The sequence below is a fragment of the Scyliorhinus canicula genome, chromosome 21 (assembly GCF_902713615.1).
Source record: "Scyliorhinus canicula chromosome 21, sScyCan1.1, whole genome shotgun sequence".
NCBI classification, from domain to species: Eukaryota; Metazoa; Chordata; class Chondrichthyes; order Carcharhiniformes; family Scyliorhinidae; genus Scyliorhinus; species Scyliorhinus canicula.
In genome coordinates this window covers 66,097,037-66,111,752 of record NC_052166.1, presented here as the reverse complement: position 1 = coordinate 66,111,752, position 14,716 = coordinate 66,097,037, and the positions used below count along the sequence as shown (strand labels likewise).

Here is a 14,716-nt window from a genome sequence, read left to right as displayed (position 1 = left end):
GGCGCTCTTTCCATAATTCAATTCCCACTCAAAAGCCCCATTCAAATCTTTCCCCCATCCGCATCTGGGTGGGAAAAGTGGAGGCAAGCTTATGTCAAAACTCAAATTACTGCGGATGCTGGAATCTGAAATCAGAGAGGACAAAAGATGTGAAAGGTCACTGGGGACTGCCATTAACACTCTTTCCCCTTGGTATCTGTGGCCATTAGCACCCGGTTTCCCTGGGTTTCTGTGGCTATGACTCATCTTTCATTCTCACTCCACAGTATAAATATTTCCCACTTTCTCTGTCTGTTAGCTTTGACAAAGAGCCATCGGACCCGAAACGTTAGCTCTTTTCTCTCCCTACAGATGCTGCCAGACTTGCTGAGATTTACCAGCATTTTCCCTTTTGTTATGTGAAAACTTGTTGAGTAAGAGGTCTATCAACACCAGGTTAAAGTCCAACAGGTTTATTTGGAATCACTAGCTTTCGGAGCGTAGCTCCTTCATCAGGGGGCACAGCCTTGTGATAAACGTTAAATTTTTTTGCGGGTATTCTGTGTTGTGTTATGCTTCTTCATGTAGCATAGGCTGCTTCCTTGATGTATACTCTGAGAAAGGAAGGTTCAGACTTGGATATAGGTTTAACACATTTATTGAACAGTTAACAATTCTACTTGAGTTCGACTCTGCTGCTAATCTTGCTATAGTAACTCAGTCTAACTAACCAGTCTGCTCTAAGCCATGCAGTGGGTGTGATGCTCCGATCTGCCCCTAAGTGTCGCCTAGGGAAAAGAGAAAGTGTGCGTGCCCTGTCCTTTTATATGGGTAGCCCCCTTGTGGTTGTGTCAGCTCTGGGTGTCTTGACTGCCTATTGGTCGTGTCCTATCTTACTGACCTATTGGTTGAATGTCTGTTTGTCCTGATGTCTCCGGTGCTCCCTCTAGTGTTTATTTAGTCCCAGTGTATTTACATTAACCCCTTGTGTATTTACAGTGATGCATATCACCACATTCTGAACAGTCAGCTGGCTGGATCTGGACGCCAGCAGAGCCGCCCGTGCTGTTGGGATGAAGGAATCATTCATTTGAAGACCATGTTGTGGGGTTGGTTGTGGAATCAAAATGGCGGCGCCCATTTTCCGGCGCCGGGGAGACCCGCGGCGAGCCGTTTCAGAATTTTACTGACGGTAAAACGTGTTGTCACATCGATCGGGCAACGAAGAGAGCCGACGCCACATCGTCCAGAGGCTGACGACGATTCCTCCTCAAGAGGTGCCGACCAGAAGCGGCTCGCCAGCCAACAGGATGGCGGCGGCGGGAGGCCGGCCGCCAGCAATCAACATGGCGACGGGCGCCCGGTCAGGCGATTTGCCAGGAGGAAAAATGGCGACCCCCATCAGCGGGTCGACTGCCAGCACTAAAGATGGCGAAGACCGTACTAAGATTTAAATATAAAATGGTGACCTGAGGCGTTCGCCCTGTTTTTTTTTTCCTCATCCGCAGGCCCTCTAAATATTTACATTATTTCATTTCATTTTATGTGCTTATTCCAGCATCCCGGCAGTATTTTATTTACAGGTATCGCCCCTGCACTCACTCCCGCCAGTGTCAAAGGTTGTCACGATTATGGATGGATTGCCTGCGATATTGTCATTGGTCAAAGCGGACTTGCCAGAATGAAAGATGGCGATCTAGTCATTGGTAGAAGCGGATCTGCCAGTAGGAAAGATGGCGACAGTCATTGATCGAAGCGGACCTGCCAGCATGAAAGATGGCTTTGGTTACAAATGGCGACTCGCTTGGGGGGGCGGGGGCCGCCGCCGCGCCAGTCTGAAAGATGGCGGTAGACATTCGGTTAGCGACGGCGCGAAAGCGCGTCCCTTTACCGGCGGACGTGGGTAAACATTTGGTGTCACCGGGAGACACGATCACCACCGACACCGGCTTCATGAGGTAAAACCATAAAAAAAATGAGGTGAAGTTTGGTTGAAAAGTGAAGCGAGGGAGGAGGGAATCCGACGTGCGTGGCCGGTCGGTCGGGCCTCGGCTTTGAGTTGTTGAATGATCGGTGGGAGGCTGGTATAACGGCTCAGACTCCATCGCCATCAATATAAGCGAATGGGCAACAACTGAACTCGCTCAGCATCTGACCCACAAGCTGGTATTGACCACACCTGCGGTCACTGATGGCGGTTCTGGGCTCCAGCACATGGAGGAGGTACAAAAAGGGGGGGATGCTGCTGGAATGGGTGCCTGAATCAGAGGTTTATAAATATCCCTTAAAAGTCTTATGGCACCAGGTTTATTTGGAATCACTAGCTTTCGGAGTGTAGCTCCTTCACCTGCGCCAATCAGGTCACCGTACTCACCGCTGGATCGCAAGTGTCCGCCGTGTCAATGAAACAAATGCACCGACTTCTGACGTTTTGAATCATCGGCAATCAAGCCAGATCCACTCTGCCACAGTCCAGGGAACAACTTTGAAAGGTCCAACCGTTCCGCAAAGCAAGCTCGCGCTCTGCGCCCTCGACAGAGGGCGGGTGACAATCTGTTAACTGAGCTGTTCGGTCTCTGAGGGCGTGCTCCGTCTAGTCTTTGGTACAAGATGTTTATTCAAGAGTAATTTGTCTTACACAATGGTTAGCACTGCTGCCTCACGGCGGCGAGGACACTGATTCGATCTTGCCCCCGTGTCCGTGTGGAGTTTGCACGTTCTTCCCCCGTGTCAGCATGGGTCTCACCCCCACAAAGATTTTTAAAATAAATTTGGAGTACCCAATTCTGTTTTTCTAATTGAGGGACAATTTAGCATGGCTAATCTACCTAGCCTGTACATCTTTGAGTTATGGGGGCAAAACCCATGTAAACACGGGGAGAATGTGCAAACTCCACACGGACAGTGATCCAGAGCCGGAATCAAACCTGGGACCTCGCCGCCGTGAGGCAGCAGTGCTAACCACTGCACCACCGTGCTGCCCCCAAAGATGTGCAGGTTAGGTGGGTTGGCTATGCTAAATTTCCCTTTAATTGGAAAAAAAATTAACAAAAGAAGAAAAAAAAGTAAATTGTTTCTATTTTATCAGAATTGATGTATTAGGTGAAACAGCAAGGGAAAAGAATCAACACATCTGTGATAACCCTCACAAAGACCACAGGGAATCACTCAGCAATTTCCCCGTGGGGCTTGTGGAGGACGAGTTCCCATAGTAACAAGCGGGGGCTCATTACCGACCCCTTAAAATGCCATCCCAGCCGCGGACAGGGTGTTCTATTAGTTCGGAGCTGGGAGATTTGTGTTATGCGCCTAGGGTGCAGCTTTATTTTTAAAGTTTGGAATAAATCTGTTTAAACCTTCACCTCTGTGTTTCCTGAATTACTACAACATCGCTATGTATTGATTTCTATGCTCTTTTGCAAACACAGCTAGACTGCCATTTGCAAACATAGCTCAACTTCTAGCATATTTAATAGACCTCTAGCTCATGGCCACCCTCCTCAAATATCTTCTTGCATTCATTCCAATGTTTCAATATCAAGATCCATTAAGCTGAAGGTTGAGGATATTTGGATGTTGCTACACCACTTAACTTGCCAAAATTGCATATTTCAACCTTCATTGGCAGCCATGCAGTGCAATCTGTTGTTCAGTTTGTGAAAATCACCAACTAATCAAAGACAAGTTATTCTGTTATTAACCTGTGTGTCATTACAACTCCGTATCCTGTCGCTCTAACCATGAAGGGCATCAAAAGCAAGTGGCGAGTGCATTGAGCCAATGTTGACATTGAAAGATTATGAAAGGGGTTCAATGGAATAGATGCAGAGAGAATATTTCCACTTGTGGGGCTTTGAAAATCAAAGCTCACACTCTGCTGCTTGATGTCCCAGATGTGGGAGAGCCTTTATCATTCTGCACCGTAACTCTATCTACCTTCCTTCGTCCTGTATTTTCTTAATATCATTTTACAGTGGTGAGAGTATGTAGGATAAGGGAACATAACCTTAAAATCAGAGCTAAGCCATTCAAAAATTAGGGAACACTAAAAACGGTAAATGGTTGCATTTAATAACTTTAAATCTGAGGTTATTAGATCATGCTGCCCAAGGATATGCAGCTATGGTAGATGGACACCTAACATTTAAACACAGATCAACCATGATTTGAACAGACGGGCTGAATGGTCTATCCCGGTTTCTACCAAAAATCTACCAATTTCAGTTGTGAAATTATCAATAGGTACCTGAGCCCGACTACCTTTTGAATGGAGTGACTAGATTTCCACTAACCTTTTGGTGTGGAGGAATATGTTGACTTCACCCCTGAATGGCAGGCTCTAAGTTTAGGGTTAGACTTTCGCACCGGCCTGCAATCTCCACTTTCCTGCTACAAGAGGAGATAGTTTTTCTTTATTCACCCCATCAAATCATTTAATTATTTTAAACACCCTGATTAAATCACCCCTTAATCTCCTATACTCGAGGGAATTTAAACCTAATCTATGCACTCTGCCCCCCCCCCCCCCCCCCCCTAATTTAACCCTATTGCCAAAACTGTAGTCTTGCTATGGTGCCTTTTATGGATATACAGAGGGAGAAATCACAGATTAACCATCGTTGATAATGTGAAACCCTATTGAAATGGTTTTAAAAACCTACAACACATTTTGTAGGGAAGTTCAAACTAACGGTGTTACATTTTGGTGCAAAGGAACAGGAAGTGGCCATTTAGCCCTTCAAGCCTGTTACTCATTTTAGTGAGATCTTGGCTGATTTGCAACATAATTTCACGTTTCGGCCTTTTCCCAATGTCCTTTAAGCCCTTTGGTCAACAAAAATCTATCAATCTTTGATATGAAATGATCAAGTGACTACATTTCACAATGCCTGCAAAATGCTTTGGGATTTCATGAAAGCAAACAGAATATTATCCCATTGGATGCTTCCTGACTTCTTAACCAATTGTTTGTTCTAATATTTTTCTAATAAATTGTAATCAATTCAAAGAAACTGAAAAATAATCATACGGTTTCCTTTTCCAGTCTCCCTGTGGGTTTTTTTTCCTCCTGGGCTTTTTCAGCAATGTACAGGACATTAAACAGTAACTCCCAGAGAATCAGGAACCCTGACTGGGAGAGGACAAATCTAACAACTGAAAAAAACTCGAGCCTGAGTGTGTAACTGCTCTGGGTTTTGTGTGTGTGCAGACTCCCTGTTACAGTATAAATCTTGTCTTTTTCCAGAGGCCATGGTACATACATGGAAGATGAGAAACTCATTGCATCGGTCGCCGGGGCTGTGGAAAGAGTCAATAAATTGATATGTGTCAAGCCACTTCAAACAAGGCAAGTCTTCAACTTTTATTGGCTGGAATTTTCCGATTTTGTTTTCAGAGTGTCAGCTCGGGCGGGAGATATGGAGTGTAGCATGCCAGCTTTTATTCCCCATAATTTTAGACACTCTGACGAGTTTACTGCCCAGTCACGGCCCTCTCTTCCCTGGAGGCTGTTGTGATTCACATTGGGATGCCATCGTTTTGGGACTCCTGCTCAATTCCCCACCCCTTCTGACGTTCGGGGGAGGAAAATCACCCCCACTGTCACTACTGTGCACATTTCATCGCCGAGCAATTGCACAACCTTTGGCTATATTAGAACCTGAAAGTGGAAGCCATTCGGCTTAAAGAGTTATGCAATTAGTCCTGCACCCCTTCTCCTTTTCCGTAAGTCATATTGAGGTCTTTTAAAATTTGTGTTGCAAGACCCCTTTTCAATGTGACCGCTCCATGGAAAAGGCTTATTTCATTTTTCACTCCTTTTGCCAGCGCCTTCCCCTCCTTTAAGTATTTTCTGTCCACTTAAACAGGTAGACAGGATTAGGGGGCAGGGGCTTGTTTAAGCATCAAAACTATAAGCTAGTACCTCCAGCGATGCATAACATCTCTGGACTGTTAGCTACATTATACATTAAAGTCCAGGAATGGACTTGAGCCCATAACCATAAGTGACACTGCTATCACAAGACAGGTTAACAGCAGAAAGACTCTTTAGGAACCTTGATATGAATACCTTTATTAATCAGGTGTCAAATTCTATTTTCAGTAATTTGGCTTCCAGGATCTTTCTGGTGATTTGGAAATTGTATTGCCCAATTTCGTTCAATTTATCACGATCGTGAGCCTGTGGCTATGTTGATGGTTTAAAGGAAGAACTTACATTTGAACCAGAAAAATAAACCAATCATGATCAGCAACAGCTTAGTAAAACATTCTGATGTACCTCACAGTCAGACACTGAACGAAAGACACAGACATTACGACAGATGATTAAGTACTTAACCATAGAGGTAGGTTTAAAACAGCACCTAAAAGGAGGGGAAGGATGGAGAGGTTAATGGAGGTAAATCCAGGGTTTACGGGCTAGACATCTAAAGATGGCTTTGGTGGGATGAAGAGAGTGGGGACTGTTTAAGAGCCTAGATGTGGAGGTATTTGGGAGATTTAAACACGAGAATGTGAAATATAAACTTAGATGTTGTTGCAGCAGGACGTAATATGCATTTTTGAATGCAGTTGATTAATAATGTTAATCTGAATTATTTCAATAGATACAATGGAGAAGTTGGAGATGTTGTTGTGGGCAGAATTACAGAGGTAAATTAAAACCGTTCCATTTTGTAAGAGGGGTACAAAACTACTTGCTGCGATTCAAGAAAATGCATTTAGAAAAGTTCAAATAAAATGTTTTTGATGAAACTATAACTGGTTGTGTGCATGCCAATTGAATATCTCTCATGAGCATCTTGATTTCATATAAATACTTTGGGGTGAAATGGGTATTTTATTTTATTGGAATTGTGACGAGCTGAGGACATAACACCTCAGAATAAGGCCATTCAGCCCATAAAGTCAGTACAGTCCCTCTGAAAGAGCACCCGACCTAGGCCAAGTTCCCCCATCCCATCCCTGGAGCCCCATCTAATCTGCACATCCTTGGAAACTAAGGGCCAATTTAGCATGGCCAATCCACCTATCCTGCATATAATTGGACAGCGGGAGGAAACCCACGCAGACACGGGGAGTACGTGCAAATTCCACAGTCACCCAAGGCCGGAATTGAACCCTTGTCCCTGACGTTGTGAGGCAGCAGTGCTAACCACTGCGCCACCACAACATGATGAGGGACTTTGCATAACCTGACCCAAATAAATCGTTCAGTATGGTGAAGAGTTCAAACACCAGGACAGAGATTTAAAACAAGGGAGTTGGAAGACTGACAGTCTGGTGAAAGATTTTATTTTTGATATGTATGAGAATTAAGTTATAAGAAAGGCCACTGATGGTAAACAAAAGAAGCAGAGAGAAGTTATTGAAAAGTGTCGTGGGTTGATCTTTGCAAAAATTGATTTGTTGGGACAACGAATGGCTTTTTCCAGATAAGAGCTTCTTTTGACTGAGTATTGTTTGTGTGACTGAATACAGTTTCTCTACTACATCATGTCCGTTTGCTATTGGAAAGAGTGATATTTATAAAGACATTCACCTTTTCTGTGATGCAATCTCTGCTCCCGTTAGTGAGAAACCAGACCTCTCCCCTCTGTCAACATTATTTTAAAAAATAAATTTAGAGTACCCAATTCATTTTCTCCAATTAAGGGACAATTTAGCGTGGCCAATCCACCTACCCTGCACATCTTTGTGTTGTGGGGGCGAAACCCACGCAAACACGGGGAGAATGTGTAAACGCCACACGGACAGTGACCCAGAGCTGGGATCAAACCTGGGACCTCGGTGCCGTGAGGCAGCAGTGCCAACCACTGCACCACCATGCTGCCCTTCTGTGAACATTATTAACCATTTGTGAATTACTGTGTACATCCCAAACCAGCCATCTCCTCTACCTCCCTGCATATATTATCTATCCCTTTAACTGTCGTAATCCTTCTTCCCTCTGTCTTTGATTCACCATTGCTACCTGCTGCCCCTTTCCAAACTCTCTTGTCCACTAGATGTTGTCACCCTTCTTCCTGTCAACAAATTCCTCATTTGAATTTGCGTCCCCGCTAACCTGTGTATCTTGTTTTGTCACATTACGGTACAAAGTGCTCAGCTATCTCTGTCTGCATGCAAAGTGTCTTGCTGCTGCTACAGAGCTGCTGGATGTTCATTGCCCTGTCCACATTGTACGGCACAGGATTAGGAACCCTGTGGCCTGGGGAATGGCAGGGCTGGCTGGGTGTGGGTTTTAAAGAAAGTAACAACTTTCTGAATAATTGTAGGTGCAGCAGAAGCGATGGAAAGTGGAGACCAACTCCAGACTTGACTCTGTGCTGCTTCTCTCATCTGTTAATCTTCCTGGAGGGGAACTGGTGAGTAAAAGACTTGCATTTCTATAGCACCTTTCACCACCTCAGTATATCTCAAAGCGCATTACAGCCAATATACTTTTTGAAATGTAGTCACTGTGTAACTCCGGATGTGTGGCAGCAAGTCCCCGTAAACGGCATTGATCGGATAATCTGTCCTAGTGATATTTCCTGAGGGATAAATATTAGTCAAAATAGGATGTCAGATCTTTTATGTCCAACTGAGAGGTTTAATGTCTCACCAAAAAACAGCACCTCTGACAGTTCAGCGCTTGCTGGATTTTTGTGCTCCAGTTTCTGGAGTGGTGTATATTGTGTACTGTGGATGTCACACAGTTCAATGCAGCAAAGAGCGATTCATCCCAGATATCTGTTGGGAACCCTGCTTCCTGTTTATTTCCATCAGTACCTTGGCCTGGAGGATGTCTGAGTCTTGTTTTTCGATCCAAGGCTGTCTCAAATGCTGTGTGTCTTATCACAGCTAATATTAAAAAACAGAAAATACTGAAAAACCGCTCCAGGTCTGGCAGCATCTGTGGAATTCTGAAGAGTCCTATTGGACTCCAAAGGTTAACTCTTGTTTCTGTCACCACAGATGCTTCCAGACCTACTGAGCTGTTCCAGTAATTTCTGTTATTTCAGATTTCCAGCATCACCGTATTCTGCTTTCACTGAAGCTGACAGCTTGTCCATGCATTTCTCTGGGATGAACATGCTCTCGCTTCCTGTTACCATTATATAAGCTTTGTCTCCTTACAGAGAAGAAGATCTGCTGAGGATGAACTGATGATGAGGGACTACCTGCAAGAGGGAGACCTGATCAGTGTATCCTTTTCACTGACCAATGTGGGGTTCTTGGGGCTGATTCCTCCATCGGGCACTCCTGATCTGATGTAAGACTACTCAGTAAATCCTGATCCTAGGAGAATAATTTTTCTGCCTACTGGGCAACAAGTCATTACTACAGGCTGCAATTTCCCCAGTGCTGTTCCTCGCCAGGAACATCTGGATCAGTTCTGGAGAGAATTCGGTCTTTTGAAATTCTAAACACACAGAATAAGACTTTTTTTCAAATTTAGATTACCCAATTAATTTTATCCAATTAAGGGGCAATTTAGCGTGGCCAATCCACCTACCCTGCACATCTTTGGGTTGTGGGGGCGAAACCCACGCAGACACGGGGAGAATGTGCAAACTTCACACGGACAGTGACCCAGGGTCGGGATCAAACCCAGGACCGTGGCTCCGTAGTCCCAGTGCTAACCACTACGCTGCCATGCTGCCCTTAAGCTTCTTTTTCAACAATCCTTTACCACGTAGGCATCAGGTGCCCTTGGAGAGTCTTTTTTGCTGTTTCAGCTCAGTGTCATCAGTGAAGAGTCCAGATGTACAAGCTGCTGTTCTACATTTGCCCACAAAACCCATCTTGCTGAGCTGCAGTTTTTCCACACGCGAGTCTGTTAGCCTCTACTACATCATGCCTCACGGCACAGTGTTAGCCATTTCTCTCCACGGCAATTCGAATCGATCCTGGTCCGATTTGCCTCAACTTTACCTGTCCTGGGCTCCACATCCTTTAATACCCTTTGCCTATTGTTGATTTTCCTTATCACACACTCAGGCAGAGGTACAGGCTGTGTTTGCAGATGGTGCTCTGTCCTTGCACACCAGGAGTCTGAAGTATGGCAAGGTATCGTGATGCAGTTATTCACAATAAGTTTGAAGAAAAACATATTGTATGCAAATTTCAACTTGAATTTACATAGAGCCTTTGATTTGTAAAACACCTCAAACTGCTTCACCGGATGAATTATCCAATATAATTTGTCACTGAGATCCTAAAGAGATATTAGGATAAGTAAATCTAAGATTTGTCACAAGTATACGTTATAGGCGTTTCAAAGGAAGAGAGGTGGAGAAATTTGGGGCAGAAATTGCAGAGCTGGGGTGGGCCCAGCTGAAAGTATGGTCACCAGTGGTGATGTGATAGAAATCAAGGAGGTTAGGGTTGGAGGATTGCAGAGATCTCAGAGGGTTGTCGGGCTGGAGGAGCTTAGTGACAGGAAGAAGGGATGCCATGGAGGGATTAAACATGAGTGAAATTTTAAAATTGAGAGATTGCTGGACTGAACCAGTTTAATGATTTTGATTGTTACACTTCTGTTTTATAACTGATTTGCTAAACCTCAAGAGCTGCCTGAATCGATTGGGTGCAGGCATGGCCAGTCATTGGAACAGATCCGCTTTAAGGTTATTGAACAGAATGTGGAAAAGCTTTGTGCAATGAGTGATTAGGATTTGGAATGTACTGCCTTAAAGAGTGCTGGGTCCAGATTCAACAGTGACCTTTAAATGGAATTCGATAAACACTTGGGAGAAATATTTGCGGCTGTATTGGGATAGGAAGGAGAGGGATTAATTGGAGTCATTGTAGAATCGATGGGCAAATGGTCTCCTTAGATCATAGAACATACAGTGCAGAATTAAGCCCTCACTTCCGCCCTTTCCCCGTAACCCGATCTAACCTTTTTGGTCACTAAGGGCAATTTATCATGGCCAATCCACCTAACCTGCACATCTTTGGACTGTGGGAGGAAACCGGAGCACCCGGAGGAAATCCATGCAGACACGGGGAGAACGTGCAGACTCCGCACAGACAGTGACCCAGCGGGGAATCGAACCCGGGACCCTGGCGTTGTGAAGCCACAGTGCTATCCACTTGTGCTACCGTGCTGCCCTTGTGTTGTACACAAGGTTTTTCACAGGAACTCCATTGAAGCCTACATGTGACAAGCTATTATTATTATTATTATTCTGTGATGCTAAATTTGTGCTGTAAATTCCTTATAGGACTCGGTGTTGATGAGTTCTCTTTTCTGATGCATGGCACGTTTATAATGGAACTTTCCCATGTGCAAAAGGGTATTCCTATATCCATTTTTCTTTTTCAACCTTTCTTTCTCTATGGTCAGCTGGGCCAGGGGACAGTGGTCCAGGTCTCCCCTTCCCTTGTAAAGCGTCGAAAGACTCACTTTCACAACCTGCCCTGTGGAGCTGCCATCATCCTTGGAAATAACGGTTACATCTGGATTTATCCAATCATGGAACAGAAGGATGACGAGGCGGGAGGATTTGTGACTAATTTAGAGGTGAGGACCAGACGTGTGCTCGTGAGGGGGGTGGGGTCTAAACTTTGCGCTCAGGTGCCTAGAGTGAGACTTGAAACTTCTGAGGTAGAGACAATAGTGCTGCTTACTGAGCCATGGCTTTGAGATAGTTTCCTCCAAGTTTTGTCAACTCTGGGATTTGCGTTTCAATGAAGTCTGGCGATGTAACTTACGGTAGAGCTTCATCTCCTACATGTCTGTTTAAAATGATTTTGTCCTAACCTGGGCCGATTTACTGCGATGTCACTTAAGGCTCCGTAAGCACAAATCAATCTTAAAATATCAGTGCTTTTCCCTTTGCTTCTGATTACAGCCAGTTCCTTTGTCAGACAGAGAGGTGATCTCACGACTCCGCAACTGTATCATTGCCCTGAATGTTCACAAGATGCTGTTGTATGATACCAGTGTTCTGTATTGCTACGAGGCCTCACTGCATCAACAGGTAATGTTTCTGACACAAACTAGCAGTGATGGATTTGAAATTTTAATGTGTCTTCAGTTTTTGCATTCACCTAGATTTCTCAGTTTAGAATCATAGAATTTAGGGAAATAGTTTTTCCTTAAAAATTTAGAGCACCCAATTCATTTTTTCCAATTAAGGGCAATTTAGCGTGGCCAATCCACCGACCCTGCACATCTTTGTGTTGTGGGGGAAAAACCCATGCAACAGGTTTGGAAAAAGTTAAAAGTCCAGCTCTCCCTGTACACTTTGCTCCATTTAGCAATTTTCATCGTTTATTACTTGGGTATTATTCTTAACAGTGTTGGGTGGCATGGTGGTGCAGTGGTTAACACGACGCCAAGGACCCAGGTTCGATTTCGGCCCGTGTCTGCGTGGGTCTCACCCCCACAAATCCCGAAAAGATGTGCAGGGTAGGTGAATCTGCCACGCTAAATTGCCCCTTAATTGGGGAAAAAGAAATTGGGTACTCTAAATTTATTTTTAAAAAATCATGTTTAAACACACACTTCAAATTTCCTTCTCCATTTTAAGGGAGGTTTTGACCTGTTTGCTCAAAAAACTGTTGTTAAAATCATAGAGGAGAAGGCATATGCTTTTGCATGATCAGACTGGTCACTGTAATTTATAGACAGGTTTTACTTCAAAACATAATCCCTGATAGAGCAGTCACTGTCTTTCTATGCCTGTGTTATACAGCAGGTCAGTTAGCAGTTGAGAGAATATACACTTTAATGGTAACTGTTAGTAACTGTCAGTAATGTGCCTTTTTATCGGCTCTCTGTGAATCATTTAAGCACCTTTTAAAGTCAATAATTGACCCTGTTGTATTCAGTTCTCTAGCGGTTGTGTTGCTTTCCTTCCAGCCCTTTTTGTTTTCCTCCCATTTGTAGTGATTGAATGTTCACCGGAGGGAAACATGAAGGTAATGATTTGTCCATCCAGTATGTGTAAATTCCACTTGCCCATGTTGTTTCTGATCTCATTGCAGATTAAAGACATTCTGAAGCCTGAAATAATGGAAGAAATAGTGATGGAGACAAGACAACGTCTAATTGATCAGGAAGGATAACATGATTTTCCTTGTAATATATTTTGAATAAAACTTTACAATAAACTGGTTTTTGTTTCTGGAGTCACAGAAAGCACGTTACCCTTCATCCAACCAAACCATTAATTGCGTTAACATATCGCCTGGAATATAGCAAAAAAGTTGCTTCACAGCACCATTTCTTTTTTAAAATAAATTTAGAGTACCCAATTATTTTTTCCAATTAAGGGGAAATTTAGAGTGGCCAATCTACCTATCCTGCACATCTTTGGGTTGTGGGGGTGAAACCCACGCAAACACGGGGAGAATGTGCAAACTCCACGCGGACAGTGACCCAGGGCCGGGATTCGAACCCGCCGTAGGCAGCAATGCTAACCACTGTGCCGCCGTGCTGCCCCACAGCACCATTTCTAAAGAAAATGTTGACACGAGCAAGAGGACCGGTGACAAAAACCTTATTCAAAGAGGTGATTTTAAAGATTGTGATGCAAGGGATGGAGCGGTTTGAAAAGGATATGTCAGAGCTGACAGCTGAACGCACAACCGTCCTGGTGGAATGATGAAAATCAGGGATGTACAAGAGACCAGAAAGTAAAGGAATGCAGGTACAACAAAGGGTTGGAGGGCGGAGGAGGTCAGGGATTTGGAAACAAGGATGAGAACTTTAAATTTGATGCATTGGCAGATCATACCTGCTGGTGCCAATAAGAGGATTGTGAACCGCATAATATTGTTGTAAGGGGAAAGTCCCAAACCAACTCCCCTCTAAGAGCACAGTTCAAGAATCTGTAATTACTGTCCTCCCTTTCTCACTTACTAAAAATCAGGTTAGTGTTGTTGCTATTAAGGGATGAATATGAAGGCAGTACAGTGGCACAGTGGTTAGCATTGCTGCCTACGGCGCTGCGGACCCGGGTTCGATCCCGGCTCTGGGTCACTGTCCGTGTGGAGTTTGCACATTCTCCCCGTGTCTGCGTGGGTTTCACCCCACAACCCAAAAGATGTACAGGTTAGGTGAATTGGACATGCTAAATTGCCCCTTAATTGGAAAAAATAATAATTGGGTACTCTAAAAAAAAAATTTTTTTAAAAAGGGATGAATATGATGTTCTTGTGCTGTTTCAAGAGGTATTAACATGCCTGCTTTGCAAAGGATTCTCCCAAATCACAGCATCTGTTTCTTGAATTTCAAATGTCATTAAGTGTTAAAACGAGAGATGGCAGATTTGTGGATTTGAGAGGGGGGAGGCAAGAGTGAGGATTTTACTGGAATCAAGAATATTAAAGATGAAAATGAGGGAAAGATCAGTAGCTGCATAAGCATCAGACTAATGAGGCACATTAAGAGGATGTATCCCACGTAATGCAATGAAACAAGCATCAAGATGGGATTATTTGCGTCTGGGCTGACGTTGGCTGTTCCACACCACTCGCATTGCTGCAACTCCAGGGAGATGTGTTACAAACTACCCCTTCGGGCCTTCAATTCTAATCATTGCTGCGCCGTTCAATTGCTTATACAGATGTCATCTAAGACATGACCGTACAAAACCATCTCACCCAACAGCACCTGCTCACAAATAAGAACATTGCACGACAACATTTGTCAGTCGTTTAACCTTCTAAAGGCTGAAAGTCATGCCTGATCTACGTTATAAAAGAACACATCATCCTAAATTAAACAATTCCAGAG

General features: G+C 44.0%; 1 protein-coding gene across 2 annotated transcripts; it reads left to right on the top strand.

Moving 5' to 3' along the window:
• Window positions 1-1,754: 1,754 nt before the first annotated feature.
• Window positions 1,755-13,093, top strand: exosc2 (exosome component 2). 2 transcript variants are annotated; one of them, XM_038782193.1, is made up of 9 exons: window positions 1,756-1,937; window positions 5,225-5,326; window positions 6,588-6,633; window positions 8,259-8,348; window positions 9,105-9,170; window positions 9,967-10,035; window positions 11,318-11,494; window positions 11,826-11,954; window positions 12,964-13,093. In XM_038782193.1, the coding sequence occupies exons 1-9, from the start codon at window positions 1,822-1,824 to the stop codon at window positions 13,042-13,044; spliced, it is 876 nt and encodes a 291-aa protein (XP_038638121.1). In that variant the 5' UTR covers window positions 1,756-1,821; the 3' UTR covers window positions 13,045-13,093. The 2 variants fall into 2 exon arrangements, with proteins under 2 accessions (XP_038638122.1, XP_038638121.1); XM_038782194.1 differs by lacking the exons at window positions 9,105-9,170; window positions 9,967-10,035 and having other exon boundaries at window positions 1,755-1,937.
• Window positions 13,094-14,716: the final 1,623 nt, after the last annotated feature.

Coding starts and splice junctions, on each gene's coding strand:
- exosc2 (XM_038782193.1), top strand. CDS start 1,822: ATGGCGGTAGACATTCGGTTAGCGACGGCGCGAAAGCGCGTCCCTTTA. Junction 5,327..6,587: donor GTCAAGCCACTTCAAACAAG/GCAAGTCTTCAA, acceptor TTATTTCAATAG/ATACAATGGAGAAGTTGGAG. Junction 10,036..11,317: donor GGAGTCTGAAGTATGGCAAG/GTATCGTGATGC, acceptor CTCTATGGTCAG/CTGGGCCAGGGGACAGTGGT.